Below are 17,361 nucleotides of genomic sequence, written 5' to 3' on the forward strand. Positions count from 1 at the left end.
CTCTCTCTCTCTCTCTCTCTCTCTCTCTCTCTCTCTCTCTCTCTCTCACACACACACACACACACACACACTATCAATAATCAGCAGTGACACACAACATACATTGACGACATGCTTAGAAATTACCTCTGTAAGTCACTTTATCTAATGCCTTAGACAACATCTTCAAAAACATATTTAGAAAATACTTTTAAGAGGTCATAAAGTTGGCCTTTCCATTCTGCTGCACCTCACTTGTCCCACTATCCTTCCTGAAGCAGAGTAAAGCCTGCATGTGCTGGCTTTAATGACAGTACTCTTTGTCAGAATAACAAAAATAAATATATTTTTTCTTCCATGGAATTGCCCTTCAAATATGCATAGCTCTATTTATTCTTGTCCAGTATAAACTATAAAATCTTCCTAATTTTTAAAAATGTTTGAGCTAAGGAAAATTTTTATATTTCTCCTGTGTTGTACAATTCAATACTAGGGTACCAAGGAAAAATTTAGTGGCGTTTAATAGACACATACACACACTCATACAAACACACCTTTAAGAATAAATACAGGAGCGATGTAATCTAACTCTTAAATGAAATGGACGAATATTTCATAAAATTTCTTGATAATTAAATGTCTGAATAATTTCTTAGGTCTTCTGAACTTCCACTTATTTCTGAATGACTAGATCTCTTCTGCCTAAAATTTCTGCTTTCTTTACTCCATGTCTCACACAAGAAGCTCATTTTCTTCTCTAAATTTGTCTTGCTCAATAAAGCTGACAGAAAGTGATTCCATTATACACTTTTAGGAAATGTTTTTTCAAAGTGTGCTGATGAACTGTGATCAAGAACTTAGATCAAAACCTCCCACCCAGGACTGTTTTCCTAATATCAGGAGGTGTTATACAAGTTTCCAGAGGAGGGAAGCAAACAATAGTCTTACCCAGTTGAGATTTATAACAATGACAAAGGTGGTAAGAGATCCCTAGGAGTATAATAGTGGCACACATATCTTAGCAGTAACCAACTGCTGTCTAATTGGACTTGAGGCCTGCTTGACAGCAGGGAAATCAAACTGTACTGGAAATCTAGTCAACTACCGGGGCTAGTGAGGTCATGGGTCTTAGAGAAGAACTTCGCATTGCCAGCATAATTCCTGACTGTGTTCTAAATACTTACCTTTGGAGCCACAGATAAGTGTAGCTTTCCTACTTTAACAAAGAGAGTTCTCTTTGCAGCAGTTGAAACATTACAGAACACCATAACTGGTCAAAATGCAGAGAACAACTGATCATTTGTATCCCCCACTGATATATCTACAATACAACTCTGATTATTATACCCCCCATTGATACATCTACAACCTCCCCCCCTTGCCATGTACAACTCATAGAACATCATAGAAGAAGGGATGGAAATATTGTAAAAACCAGAGGACAAGATAATCAACTATGAAATTTTGCCTCACAGAAATGACAGGGAGCCTTCAGCCCAATACCTCAACAATATGGCTGCCTAAACAGGACCTTAACAAGGAGGCATGTTGTAATAGTTTGAATGAGATGTTTGACATATGAGAATGTTCTGCATAAGGTCATGTATTTGAATACTTGGTACCCAGCTGGCGGAACTGTTGGGGAAAAATTAGGAGGTGTGGCCTGGGAAGAGGTATATCATGGTGTTGGTTTGAGATTTCAAAAGACTCCTGAGATATTCTTTCTCTCTTTCCTCTCTCTCTCTCTCTCTCTCTCTCTCTCTCTCTCTGTGTGTGTGTGTGTGTGTGTGTGTGTCTCCTATTATTGCAGATGAAGAAATAAGTGCTCAGCTCTGATTTCTGCCCTGCCATTATGGACTCTAATCCTCCTCTTTAAGGTAGGTATATTTGAGGGGTAGAAGGGGAGAAGGCAGAACAGGGAAATGATATATTTAATTTTTAAAGAGAAGAATAAAAAATCAATAAATTGAAAAATAATACTATTGAATTTTATCATTAACTAAGCTTAACAAAAAGACAGAATGGAGAAGGAAACAACTCTATGTAGCAACTAACAATTTTGTTTTACACAGAAGTTTACATTCTTGGTTCATATGTAGCCGTCTTTGAAGTAGTTATTATCATAGTGTTTATTAATGCTGATATCAGTTTCTTTCGCTTATTGTGAAAAGCCCTTTTTCTGGTTGCTATATCATCTTTGTAATTAGTATTATTAATGGAGTCCCTGAGTCAGGCAAGCAGAGGGAAGAGTTTAGCAACTTGGTACTCTGCTGAGTTAGGACACATCCTTGTCCTAATAATATAGCCGTCATACTAGGATCCTCACGCAGACGACAGGCTGCACACACGCTTTAAACCATGGAAATAAGTGACTCCCATCTAATGTCCATGCATATGTGCATAAATAGGATTAAGATCAGATGCATTATGAGAAAGAACACACTCAGTAAGCAAAGGCCTATGTAATCGAAGCCTGACAATTAAAATGCGACTTAACCATGTTGTACTACTTAGCAATCAAGCTCCTTTTCTTGAACCTTATAAAAAAAAGCTAGAAATGATAATCAAGGTCCTTGATTTTTTCTCATTAAAGTAGTCTACTGCCATTCTCAACAATATATTTCTGATTTATACTATCAGTGAGTAAAATCTCCTTGTTACAAATAAACAAACAAGCAAAAACACCACAACTCTGATTCCTTTATTCCTAAATATTGAATACTTTCAAATGGTTTCATTTTTAGTCACCCTTTCTAGTAGCTACAAATTTACTTTAATAGATGCACACATTCATTTGTTAGGAAAACTTACTAAGTGTTTAAATAAAATGCTTTGTAGTAATAATTAAAGTGAGTTAAAATTGATCAAGAACATGAAATATCAGGCCTGTTTTTGAGCAAGGGTAGTGAGTGTCAGGAATCAACCCAACCCAGGAGCTGCAGTCTGCCTGGCATATCATGCTTTCTTTTGCCCGCTGAGTTTTGGGACTTCCCAGGAAGTCTGAATTTAGCCAAGTTGCTGCTGGACAGCTTAACGGGAAGAGCATATACAGAAGAGAGAAGATTCAACCACTTCAGTAATACTGAGCTGTTGATGTTAATCTTCTGGTACAATAATGTCCAAAAATGGAAACTTAAGAACTTTAAATTGGAAAGAAAGATGTCTAATTTGGAAAGATTTGTACCTCCTTTGATTTGATTCATCTTAAGGGAAGCTATAAAGCATTTTCATGAGTTTGTTTCAACCTTTCAGGCATAAAGGAATTAAGTCCATTCTATCTACCCACATTTTCATTGACCAAAAGATATAAATTCTTTGATACTAGTAGTAAAATACCTTTCTATATAGTCTAATTAAAAACAAACCCAGATAAGTAATGTATAAGTAATATATAGATTAGATACATAGGGTATATTCATAGACTAAAGGGAAAGAATGGTCGTAAAAACCATTGGAAAATTAGCAATATTTCCTATTCTCTGGTAACGACTTGTATGCACTGTGTTCATTTCTTTCTTTTCTCCATTAGCATTATTGTGTCTGCATTCAAAACATTCCATCAATCTGGGCAAAGTGGTGAGAGCCTATAATCATAGTTCTTGCAAGAAGCGGGAGAGTATCCAGTTCAAGGACAGCCTAGGAGAGATAGCAAGTTTAAAACAAAACAAAACAAAACAAAATGAAACAAACAAACAAAAAATGAACAACTTTAACCAAATAGGTAGTAGATTCATATACTAAAGAGACTTAGTAATCTAACACATAAAAATAATATATGCAATTTATCATACAATATTGTACAAAAATAGAATTAAGAATAAAAATGAAATTTTATTAAGCTGAACTGAATACCTAATAGTTAAGATTTTTAAATAGAAACTAATCTTATGAAAAACAAAGAATCACTACTCAATTTAATTTTTCTAAATTTGCTTATTTTTGTACTAATAGAAAACATAGTTCAGGACATTTCTGTATAAGCATCAGCATGTGTACAAACGATTCTATTAGAGATTCATATAAAATAAACAAACCCTTAAATAGGACCCATTTGTCATGATTTCCACATCAACAAAAGAAAGGAGGATGGATCCCCAGGCTTATGAGTCCTTGCCCCCAATATAACATCCTCACAAGAAGATGCCAGAGGAGAGACCACATGAAAACTCAGTAGACTACAGCCTAGAAGACACCTTTCAACAGAATTAAACCATATTGGCCCCTGACCTTATATTTCCAGATCGTAGACTAGTAAGAAGTAAGTTTCTATTGTTTGTTATTTACCTGTTCTGTGATACTTGGTTGGAGCAGCTGGACAAACTAAGGTAGTATCTGAAATCTGAAGCTTTGGGGATTTGTTAATAGTTCTCAGACTGACGGCAAGTTGAAAATTGTAGAAGCAATAACTCATCAGATAAGCAGGGAAACTATATGTCCACAGAGAGTTTCATGTCATAAATGACTCCAGAATCTCTAAAATAGATACTATTGTCTAACTGGAGTATTCACTATCATCTGAAACCAAGAGCCATGTAGACTTTTAAACATTAATGTAATCGATTTAATTCTGACATCATTATATATAGAATATTTCAAATGTCTTTATTTTAAAGTAATTTTAAGAATCTTGAACTGCACTAAAATGTGCAATAATGTGATTCATATATTTTTCTTAATAATTCTTAAGTTGTCAATCAAGTAAATAAATATTTGATTTATAAAAATAATGGTCCTCATTAATGAATGAATTTATACTACAGAAGCAAGACTTTAAATAAGAACTGCCATAATGGGATTCAAAATAGAAATATCTCTATGTCTTACAAAATGGCTAGAGAACACCACCACACCAATGGAGAGTGGCTGCTGACGTGATTGCTTCCAGGCTCACATTCAACTACCTTTGTTATAGAACCTGAGACCACCTTCCAAGAGTGGCATTGTGTGCAGTGAGCTAGGCTCTGCTCCATCAATGAGCAAACAAGACATGACCACCAGCTAATCTGAAAGAGGCAGGTCCTGGGTTGAGATTTCTTCAATTCAGTAGTCTCTAGTTTGTGTCAAATTGATAACAAACTTACCCATACAGTCAGAAACTGAAGTAAATGCTCTTTCCCACTATAGCTCAAGAGAAATCTCTACTCCCATATCCACGTAGGAAACTGAGTTTATAGAAATTACCTGATTTCTAAAAGTTTGCAGTGGCCAAAAGAATTTTACCAATGTGAATCCTTCTCTGAACTTTTGCTTTTTAAGATACAACATAAAATTGCCTATTATAATGTATGCATGTGTATGTTTATGTGCATCTAAGTGCACCCCTACCATGAACCAAGGACAATTGCCAAAGCTAGAGAGAACATTGCATTGATTTCTAAATAAAAGGAACTATGGAATTGATTTAAAAATTGAAGTGAACTGTTTCCTGCTTCGTGCAGATCTGACATGAACAATGAAAGTCATATAGCAATATTTCCCAGGCTGTGTGCATATTCCATACCAACACTCTCCATAAAATTGCAACCAGTCCCATCTAGCAGGGAGTAGACATCATGCCATGCTACACTCCTTTCCATATCTCTGTCACCATCTACTCCAGTTTGGATCTTGAATGTTCCAAAACACATCTGTAAACAGAGTGGTTTTCCAGGCATCACTATCACAAGATTACAGGATTTTGACTCTGTAGAACTCAAATGAGTATGCCTTAGATCAAGGGGATGTGCTGCAAAAGCAGATAGTAAGACTGATCAACTTCCTTTTCTTCTCTGTTTCTTCTTTGGCTAGAAAATGAGCAGTTGAGCTACACCATACAGGAGTATATAAAGTATGGCTTTGCCACAGGTTTAAGGGCATGGGCTCAATGGCTCATGGACAGATATCTTCTAAACCGTAAGCACAAGAAAATTCATTTTGTCTTACCAAAATGAATGTCTCAGCTATTTTGTTACAGTTAGTAAGAACTTGACAAATATATACATGTCATTTGTTAGCATGCCTGATTTCTAATAACAAGTCCCTGGTGGTCATGAGTGCCAATTTTTACTCTTAAAGGTTACAATAGTGTCTCATCCAGAGTTTGTATGATTGTAATCACTTTCAAACTAAATATTGCTACCACTTGAGTTGAGTGAATTTCTCATTGTATGCATGCCAATAGTTGAATCCTTTACCCTTTTGGTCAAAAAAGTCAATTTTGGGGAGTAAATGACAAATGAATAAATGCATAAATAAATAAGTAAGTAAATAAATAAATACATTTAAGTCAGTAAATGTAATTATTTTCATTTTTGGTTCATGCCTGTTTAGCTCACCATATCCTCTGATGGAAATTTGGTGAAATAAACCTTATGAAAGCAACTGAACAATATGTACACACAAGTGGAATGAATGTAATGTGTTATTAATTATGCAGATACTCCATATCAGCTAATAACTCCTAATATGGAGAGTTTATAGTTAGTTCACACAAGCTTTGGCATTGGATTTCCTCATAGTCCTGTGACCCAGAATAATCTATTTCTGTTTTATCAATTCAACTTACAGCTAGTTTCAAAAGCTTAATACCATGGAGCTAAAGAGAAACAGTAATGAACTTTCATCAAAATACTTGGAAACAAACTTCTACTTAATTCTGAGACTGCCTTTTGAGCCAGCTTCCTGTATGTTCTCTCTAATCCAATTTCTCTCAAGATGACTTTCGGCTTCCCAGCACTGTTTGGTTCACGGATGATGCTGAGCATGAAGGAATGCAAACACTCGCACCATCAAAAGTAAATGGCAGCTTACCACAGGGAACTCCCTGGCATGGGTTCACAAACAGACTTAACTCCTCACAGTGGCACGGGATAGAGAGAAAGAACTAATGGGTAGTCTTTGAAGAATGACAGTCACTGCAGACATCAATGAGTGCCCCACACCAGCATGTCTCTGCTTATCTTGACATCAAGCATTTTTGTTGTTTCCTTAAAACAAAAACTCAAGGAAATCAGTAGAAAAACTTTAAGTAAAACTTAGAGTTTGTTTTTTTGCTTTTTGATTTGTTACTATTGTTGTTGTTGTTTTAAACAGAAAAGCAGAACAGTTTCTTTAAACTGCTGAGGGTTTGCTGGTCATTTCCAGAAATTTGGATTATCATCCTATCAACATTTTACATATGTCTCCCGGATAAGTTAGTTCCTGTGACTCTTGTGTTTGCTAAATGATTTCAAACTATACCAGTCAAAAAAGAAACCAAGATGGCCAATATCTGACTTGAAAAATCCACCTAAAACAGATAGTACCAGCAATTATAAGGACAATGCTATATTCCACAAAGACAAAATTTTGTCTGATGGCTTTATAATGACCCCTTCCCTTCACGATCAGAGGGAGAAGGCAATGAGATGTTCTAGACTGGGACATTTATATATCTTGGATGTCACTCATCTATTAACTATGCATCCTTTCTGCTGTCAGATGTCATCATCTCTGTTCAAGTTATACAGATTATGTCAATAATCACAGAAGAAAATAATACTGAGTAGTTCTAACTTACAATAATAACTTTGGCCTAAAACACTGGAGTCTTCTGTTTGTAATTTCCTAACCATACAGGAAATATTTACCAACAACAAGCCTAAAAGCCTTTGATTTATTACAAGTATGCTAATCAACAAACTTTAAAAATTGATTTAATCTTTTAAACACTTTGAAGTAAGTAACACTGCAGGGACTTTTTAATATGTGAAGATTTATTTCCTTGTAGACGTCTTGAAAACCCAAAGTAAAAGCAGTGGTTGGGAGTTCCTGGAAGGCTTCAGTTGATGGAAGCAAATTGTCAGCACTCTCATTACTGAGCATGTCTTCCAATAGCTTGACTCAGAAAGGGTTCTATGCAGATGTAGCTTTTGCGTAAGGATTTTACTTGTTGTGGCTATGCTCCAAGAACAGGAATTGTTGGAATGTATGTTGTTTCTAGATTCTGTCCTAAGGCATTTCTCTGATGTTTTCTATAAAAGTGTATTAATAACATTATCAGTTTCCTAGCCAGCCCAGCCATTTACCCTTGCAGATTAGCTGCAAATTGCTGGCACTTCATTTCACAGATGGAGACTTAGCTTCTGTGAATGTTTCTTCAATTATTGGCCACCATCTAATAGTGTGGGGGTAAGAACACTACTGTCCAACTTTAAATCAAGCTGACTTTCTAATCTATTTTGTTGTAATTTCTGAAGGTTATGAACGCCATTTGACATTAATATTCCTATATTTTCTTATCCATTACCTTTATATGTGTTCAGTTTAGTGAAATTTTAAATAAGGCTGAATCGTATGTCTCCTTTCCTTGATAGGAACAAGTGCCTAGAAAGAGATTAATCTTGTTACCTTTCTATTTTATTATTATTATTTAATTTTTTAAATTTACATTGGTATTTTGCTTCCATGTGTGTCCGTGTGAGGGTGTCAGATCTCCTGGAACCTGGAGTTACAGTCTTGAACAGCCATATGGGTGCTGGGAATTGAACCTGGAAAAGTATCCAGGCCTCCTAACCACTGAGCAATCTCTCCAGCCCCCTGTGTGCTGTGATCTTAAGTGAAAGAGTCATTTTCTCCATGCTGGTTTAATTGTAAACAATAGATCTCTGACTTCCTCAGTACATCTAAATTAGGAGCAGTTACCTATGTGGTTGTCTGAATGAGAAATGTACCCATAGACTCATGCATTTGAATGCCTGGTCCCTAGTTAGTGGTACTGTTGGATAGATTAAGGAAGTGAGGCCTTCCTGGAGGAAGTACATCACTGGGGGCGGCCATTGAGGTTGAAAGCCTCTCACCCTTCCCAGTGCTCTTTCTCTGATTTGTGCTTGAAGTTTAGCATATGAGTTTTCAGCATCCATTCAACTGCTGCCTCCTGAAATACCTCCCCACCATGGTGATGATAGATTCTTATCCCCGTAGAACCAAAACCCCAAGTAAACCTTCATTCATGTATTTTATCACAGCCACATAAAAGTAACTAATCCAACTTGGTTCTTAGTATTTTTCAAGAAAAATAAATAATAATAATAATAATAATAATAATAATAAAATAAAAATAATTGAGGCCCATACTGGTGTATTGATTTACTTTTCCTTTTTTTTTTTAATTTGCTGCAATAAATACCTGACAAAGATTTATTTTGTCTTACAGTTTCAGAATGCTCAACTCATGACTTCTTAGCCCTGTGTTATTGGGCAGAATATCATGGAGGTAAGAACCTACACAGGGAGTTACTCATCTCATATCAAAAGGAAGCAGAGAGTAAAGAATGCTTGTGCTCGATGGCCTCACCTTTCTGATTCCCTCCTGACTCCAAGATTAATCCTAGTGCTGTCTACATTCAGAATAGATTTTTCTTCCCAGTTAATCCTTTCTGGAAACACTGTCATACACATATCTACATCACCAATGGTCCAAATGACTTTAAAGCTAGTCAAGCTGACAGTTAACACATAACACCACCACACTTGGTCGGCCCTGAGACATTTAGGATCTTGTCTTATTCTTGCCCTGAATCATTCCTCCAGTGTCTTGGCTAGGGTTCTTCCTCAGACTCCTCCCTTTCTACAGGGTTCTGACTAGGGTCTATCTGTGGACTTCCTCCAGTCACTACACATTCCTGTAGTTTCAACTGAAGGCTCACAGGGCATACAATCCCAAAAATATGTTATATACTATTTGTTATTTGCATATGTTAGTTATTTTGACTTAAAGGCTTTGAGAAACAGAAATCTTAATGGGAGTCTATGGTAGTTAATATTGATTGTCAACTTGACAAGATCTTGAAACATCATCAAACATCTAGCATGTCTATAAGGGATTGTCTAGGTTAGGTTAATTTAGCTTTTAAGTCCTGGGTTGCATGGAATGCTTTAAAGTTAGAACTAGAGCTGAGACCAGCTTTCCTGTCTCTCTATTTTCTGACTTTACATTAATGTGACCAACTGTCTCACACTGCTCTAGTTATGACTCCTTTGCCAGGATAGACTCAAATTCTGAGCAAAATAAACCTTTCCTTTATTAAACTGCTTTTGTTAAGTATTTTGTCATGAAAGCAAGAAGAGAAACAAATACAAATCTATCTTCCCTTACCTGCTTACAGACAGATCCACCAAAATGATCTCAGTTTCCTTCAACTAAGGAAGATGAATTCTATTCATTCTATAGCAAAACATACTAGAAGGCTTCTGGGAGTCCACCAGAGGAAAGCACACACAGGCAACTCTGTCACAGTTTCTGTGGTTCTTCTTTCCAAAAGGTTGCTTCTCCCTCCAAGTTACCTGCATCTTTCCTGTTTTCTCCCCAATGAAGAAGGTATGAAAACTTTCCAATCTTACTAGAATTTGGGACTCTTCCATTTTTGCTCCTGTGATTTCTCTGTGAACATTAATACATGTGTACCTTTCCTTCTTCTGGCTGTGAGAAGCCTGTTGACTAATTCATACACTAAATGATCAAATATTCTAGTGACAAAGGGAAAATGTTCTTCCTCATTGGGCACAGCATTCCTATAAATCAAAGATTATAAAGGAGTGAGGCTGGCCCAGTAAACAAAGGCACTCTGCAGTATGACTGCAGGTCTTAATAATCCAGAGGAACACCTGTTATTATGAATATGAACTCAATGTTATTAGCTACATTGATTTTTTAAGAGAACATAGCTTGATTGTGTGTGTATATATATATATAAAATCTTGGTAACTGACTAGGATGTGATCAAATATTTTCACACTAGTGATGGTCATGTTGAGACTTAAGCCCTGCATGAAGCTATATGAAGGTATGAGAATAGAGGAGTTTGGGGAGGTGGTTATATCATGAGATTACAACATCCATTTTGGGGTTAATGTCATATCAGAAGATAATCCAGGTATAGCACAGTGAATCCAAGGCCTTGGGTTTGGACACTAGTACTGCAGAAAAAGAGGAAGAAGAGAATGAGGAGCAGGAGGAGGAGAAAGAAGAAGAGGAGGGAGGAGGAAACTCATCTCTTAGGTAGTTAAACATTAGCTGACTTGGAGGTAATGGAAGATAGACTGCTTGAAATCAGCTTTGTTTCTCACTCCTGTGTCTAGTTACATACTAATTTCAGGGCAGGGGGTATCACAATTGCCTGAGTCAGAATCTCTAACACCATGGTGAAGGAGGCTGGAAGCATCACAGTTACCCCCAACAACAATAGGACACAATTCCACGTGAAAGGGGGAAAGGTGAAGTACAAGGGCTTTGCTGAAGGCCATTGCTCAAAAGAAGGTTTTATAGAGGTTATCTTTGTTAGGGTTTTCACTGCTGTGAATAAACACCAGGACAACAACAATTCTTGTAAAGAGTTTAATTGGGGCTTGCTTATAGTTTCTGAGGTTCAGCCCATTACTGTCATGGTGAGAAACATGGCAACATTTAGGCCAAATGGTGTTGGATATGGAACTGAGAAGTCTATATCTTGATCCACAGGCAGCTAGCAGGAGACTGTGTCCACACTGGATGTAACTTGAGCATAGGAGACCTCAAAGCCTGCCCCCACAGTGACATATTTCCTCCAACAAGGCTATACCTCCTGATAGTGCCACTCTCTATGTAATTGGACTATGAGGGCCAGTTACATTCAAACTACTGCAGATAAATTATAATTTTTTCCTTGATCTTTTCATGTGTTCTGTTCCTTATTATTTTGGTTTTTAAAAGATGGATCTGAGTAGTAACTCAAGTCCTCAGTAGAGACTTGGTATTCTAAACTATTCCAAAGATTATAATATCACTAATACATACTATTACTATTGACTCTTCTCTGAAGAGTCATCCAAATGGGCCTATAAATCATTGGGTCAGAAAACCACTTTGTAGCAAAGTCATTTATTCCAAAAACTTCAAAACAACATGGTAGAATGAAGACATCTTAAAAAGACAAGAGAACAATAACCTCTTCAGTAAGATATGAATGTATATACTACAAAAGTCTCTCCCAAATCCAGTTGCTTGGAGATATTTACCACTAACTCTGAAAGCATGTTTTTTCCTCTCCTCTTTTTCAGTCTCCCTTCTATGTACTGGCCAAATACTTTGACATTCTAGTTTTTTTTTTTTTTTGTTTCTCTCTCTCTCTCTCTCTCTCTCTCTCTCTCTCTCTCTCTCTCTCCTCTCTCCCTCTCCCTCCCTCTCTCTTTCCCTCTCTCTCTCTTTCTCTCTCTCTCTGTCTTTTTTCTTTTTCTTTATGTTCATTCCTCCTCTATTCATAATAACTAGAAAGTTATAACTAACGTAGATGTCTCTCAATGGAAGACTGAATAAAGAAAATATATTACACTTATATTACACTTACACAATGGAGTATTACTCAGCTATTTAAAAAATAAAAATAAAAGCTCATAATATTTTCAGGTAAAGGACTGGAAAAAATCATCTTGATTGAAGTAGTCCAGACCCAGGAAGACAAATATAGTATGTATTTGCTTATGTGTGGATCTTGGATGTTAAGTCAATGTTAACCAAGTTACAATTCATAGAACCACAGAGGATAGGCATAGGATAAGGGACCAGGGAGGCAGATAGAGTTAGGAAATGGAAATGAAATAGTTAGTTACAGTTGATTGTAAATGGAAGGATAAAGATAAGACAGGAAGGGAAATAAGGGAGGAAAGAGACAACTAAAATTAATGACTGTTTTGAGGGGTATTATGAAACCTAATAGAGTAGAACTTTTTAAAAATATATACATTTATTGAACATACATGTATATGTATATACATATATACAAACACAAATAAAATGACCAAATATGGGACAGACAGAGCCCCAGTTGGAGAGTTCTTTTCACCAAATGAAGTTTCCTGTACTGGAATTGGGTTGCATCTAACAAGCTTGTTGGCCAAAGAAGTCCCATGGAATTCCCAAACAACTCAGGCTATTGCCAAGACTATAGTCTCTGCTTACCACAAATCCACAACAAGTCCCTTTGCTGAAGACAACAAGTACACAACTCATTGAACATGAAGAAATCAGGCCAGTACCTACATAGAGCTTTTACCCCTAAGTTCTAGTGTCTTTGATACAGGAAAGTACTTGCCAATCTACCAGAAGAGAAACATAAATACCAAGCCAGCTGCAAACCCTTCTTTGATTTACAGTGGTGTCCTACCTAGGCAATGGTGATACAGTGCTTGAGTAACCAAGCAATGTCTGATTTGAGTTAAGGCCCATGCCAGGAGATTGAACCCATCTATACCTGTCACTGCTTTATAACCAAAAAAACGCAAGAGTATATAGCTCAGAGACTTAGGGTAAAAACTAAATATTACTGTTCTAAAAACAGAAAAATGACATTCTACATTCTGCTATACTCACAGATCAATTCCTTGTTCAACCATCATTAGAGAAACATGGTAACAAATACAGAGACCCACAGCCAGACATTGTACAAAGAATAAGATACCTTAGGACACACAGCCTTAAATGGAATGTCTCCATCAAATCCCTTCCCTCAGGGTTTCAGGAACCCCCATGCAAGAGAAGGCAGAAAGAAGGTAAGAGTCAGAAGGGATGGAGAACACCAGGAGAACTAAGGTCCTCTAAATTAACTGAGCAAAGCTCACATGAACTCAAAAAGACTGAAGTAGCAAGCGTGGATACTATAGGGCTCTGCACCAGGTCCTCTGTGTACATATTATGACTTCCAGTTTGGTGAGTTTATGAGATGCCTGAGTGTGTAAACAAGAGAGTCTCTGTTTCTTGTGCCTTGTCTTGGGCTCTTTTCCTTCTGTTTGTTTTGCTCAGATCTGATCAATTAGTTTTTGCTTTATCTTTATCTTTTTTGTCTGTTTTATTTTATTATTATCCCCTAGAAGCCTGTTCTTTTCCAATGAGAGGTTAAAAATGTGAGTGAATCCAAATCAGAGGGGAGGGGAGGAGCTGGGAGAAGCAGAGTGAAGAGAAATTGTAAATGGGATGCTTTATGCAAGGGGAACAAATTCTATTTTCAATAAATTTCAAAAGAAAACAAGAAAGAAAAAGGGGAAAAAGGAAGAGGAAGAAAGATGATATGCAAGAATGCTTCTAGATGCTACAGTTTTAGCTGAAAAAAGAAAGAATACTATAAAAATTCAGAAAGAAAGAAACTGCACCTAAAATTAAGTGCTTTTCTCAGTGATAAATACTATTTTAACAAGTTACTTGATCACCTTGTGCCTCATTGTCCTTATCTATAAAGCTGAGACAGTAATAGTAACTCAGAATTTCCTGAAAAATACAGGTTAAGATGTGTGATGTCCTTATACAATTATATAATGGGTAATGTGGGTGCAAAAATATAACTATTGAGACACACAAAAAACAGAAACTCCAAGTCTTTAGCAATTGGACCCTGACTACTTGGAACCTGAACCAGTAGTTTGTGCTACTTCTGAGAACAGAAGAAAGAGGCTGGTTTGGAAGTGTGGGATGGGAACTCCTGAAAGGAGTCAGTCTGCTTCTCTTCCTTGACAACCAGTTCTGTGTTGGCTAGACACTGAAAATGTCACTTCTATGAGCAGCTCTGTCCTGGCCAGAGGACAGAAACACTAAAACTGTTTATAGGAACTGCTTCATGTTCTGATTTCTTGTCTTTAATCTTTATTCTCTTTTTACATAGGAACAAATGAGCCCAGCAGGCTAGGAGCTGCATATGATCAGATATTTTCCTAGCCCCTGAGAGTGCACCCAGAACTCCAGTCTAGACCAGACACCATGGTAGAGGTATCATGAAGACATTCTTTGTGGGACAACTGAACTGACCAGGTCACCCTGGCACATCTCAAACTGGTAAAACATTATTAACCCTTAAATACAACTGTTAGTGGTAAAAAACACAAATTAAATATTTGTCTTTTATGTCAAACATTGTAAAAGGTTTATTTTTTTATAATAACAAACTTAAATCTTTTTTATCTCCTCAACTTTGTAAACCCTTTTTGCAAATGTTTTAATTCCCATGTCTTGTTAAACTTATTTTCACAAAGTCCTTCCTGAATTCTCAGATTTTAAGTGTCTTAATTTTTCTTCTTCTTTTTTTTTGTGCTGATTCTTTTAAGACTAACCAATCACAGAATACTATAAGGTGAGACCTTAGCCAATAGGGGAACAACCACCTACATTAGCATAAAAAGCACTTTAACTTCCTTTCTGTGTGGTATTTGGTCTTCCGTCTCTGTGAGTAGCACAGACATGTAAGAAGTAAACCTTATTATTTCCTGTTGGGGTTTCTTTCTAAGAAACTCCAACTTTACTTCCAACAGTGACAGTACTTTCTCGGAACCCACCCTGTTATGCATGAGTTCCTCTTGCCCACTTTCTATATGTTCTCTCCTGTAATAAATTTTTTTTCTGAAACTCACCTAACTTGTCTGTGAAATGTATTCTGTCACCTTGGGAGATGAAGAATCCAGAAGCCATTGCCACAAGATGGCTTTAAGAGGACAAGAAATGCCTTAGATTCTAGTACACCCCACTCCTAATTATGCTCACTTGAGGCAAGAAGGTGTCTGTCTCAAGGACTTCCTGTCCCCTTCCAGTTCCAAATACCCTATACAAACAATTAGGTCCTAACCCCTACTTACACATGCAGCTGAGTCCTGAATGGAGACATTGACTAAGAAGATAGTGAGGTATCTACTTCTTACTTTCTCACAGAGGACCCCACACAAAAGACTTCTGAGGTAAGACTGAATAAGTTCTTAACTGTTATAATAAGTCCTCCATTTCTTCTCAGGAGGCAGTTCTCTTTGAGAATTCACCTTCTATATTCCTGTCTCTCAAGCAACACATATTGTTATTAAAATGCTTGTATTGATTCTGGCCTTCTAAGTACTTCCATCTGCATTCTGTTCCTGACACATCAATTACCAAATATTACTTGGTTGAGTGTTTCTGTGATTACAATCCAACTCTATCATTTTGAAAGTGGAGTGATAAAGAGTCAAGTATGTGCTTGGTGTTTTATCAGCTTAATCTTTAATAGTTTGGCAAGATATTTGGACAGGCATCCTCTCTACGTATACCCAACGGGCCTGTAATTGTTATGAAAAGCCAAGCATCAACTCAATCTAGTCAGACTATACATATACAAAATACTACAAAGTTTAAAACAAAATGTCAAAGACCACTTCCATAGATAACCTATAATGACACAAAGGTCATTTATATAAAAATTAATTGTTTTCTTCACAGTGCTAATAAAAACATAAAACCAAGCATTCCTCGCCCCAGGCAATGTTCCCACTCCTGATTGCACTGTACTGTGCTTTGCTCTTTTGCTTGATGTCTTCAAACAACTTCGCCTGATTTTCTGAAGGTTTTCCTTTAGGTTTTTCTAAGCCAGTGACAATTAAAATAAAAATGCCAAAGGAGTAAAAAGCAAAGAGGAAAAGCTACAAGAATAGGATTTGATTTTTTCCTACCCCCACCCTTTCCTTATTTCCATGCAACTAATCCCCTCTCACAGAGCACAATAGACCAGACAGACAGAAAGAAGGAGAGGTGAAGTTGGGGAGCTACTACATTGTTCTTGCTAATCTGAGCCATTTACTTGAGGGTTAGGAGGCTTGTTTTATCATTTAAACAGACTTAAAAGCCCTTTGCAAATGAGATTTAGTTCCTACAAAAGAATGAATTGGTGCTATTTGGTGCGTTGCCTCTAGCCCAGAACTGACTTGGCAGTAACCAAGCTGCTTCTTGGGCCACATGCAGTGTTGGCAAAGATTGCTTCCAGCTGCCAAAACTGGGAAGCCTCAAGCTGATTAAATTCTTACCAGGAGGTGAACAGGATGAGGCCAGGCTAAAGAGTCAATCATACCAGAATTTGAACTATACTTTAACAAACTCTTTTTTAAAAAGTATTTTAATGATGCCTCTGAATGTTCTTAAATTGCTGAATCGTCTCTGAAAAGAGAAATGAAGAGCAGGCCGGGAAGGAACCACAGAGACTAAAAGACTCAACACAGTCTCACGCTGTGAAGACCAAATCTAAACTCTTTGCTACATTGTTGGTCAAAGTAGCCTTGCCTAGAAGGGTAAACTGCAAAACTAACTCAATGTCAGAACAAAAGAAATTAGGAGGATTGTGTTCTTCCCAGAGTGCCCTCTTTGCATCAGAATCTTAGGTATACCACACACCAAGTATAAGTTTTACCTGGCACACCTTGAACAGATGTTCAGTGTGACTTTGGCCTGTGGCTCAGCAGGGTGAGAAGGACGACCTTGGTTAAATTTGCTCCCCGAAAGTACCAGAGTGGTTACACCCTCCATCCTTAAGTCATCCAGATCTTCTGCAACAACACAAACAGTGACAGAGAGAATTAACTTCTGTTGAATTCATCAAAGAACAATGTTTA

The 17,361-nt window shown here is 37.0% G+C and overlaps 1 protein-coding gene across 3 annotated transcripts in view; it reads right to left on the reverse strand.

Moving 5' to 3' along the window:
* CUNH8orf34 (chromosome unknown C8orf34 homolog) overlaps window positions 1–17,361 on the reverse strand; it is a 394,342-nt gene that overhangs the window by 128,107 nt on the left and 248,874 nt on the right. For 2 of the 3 annotated variants that reach the window (XM_028770080.1, XM_028770076.1), the window contains exon 8: window positions 17,169–17,295. In XM_028770080.1, the coding sequence (XP_028625913.1) occupies window positions 17,169–17,295 (127 nt within the window). Of the gene's footprint in view, window positions 1–17,159; window positions 17,296–17,361 lie in introns of all 3 variants that reach the window. The other variant, XM_028770071.1, reaches the window with a different exon arrangement.

This window comes from Grammomys surdaster, unplaced genomic scaffold (genome assembly GCF_004785775.1).
Source record: "Grammomys surdaster isolate TR1022 unplaced genomic scaffold, NIH_TR_1.0 64, whole genome shotgun sequence".
Classification (NCBI taxonomy): domain Eukaryota; kingdom Metazoa; phylum Chordata; class Mammalia; order Rodentia; family Muridae; genus Grammomys; species Grammomys surdaster.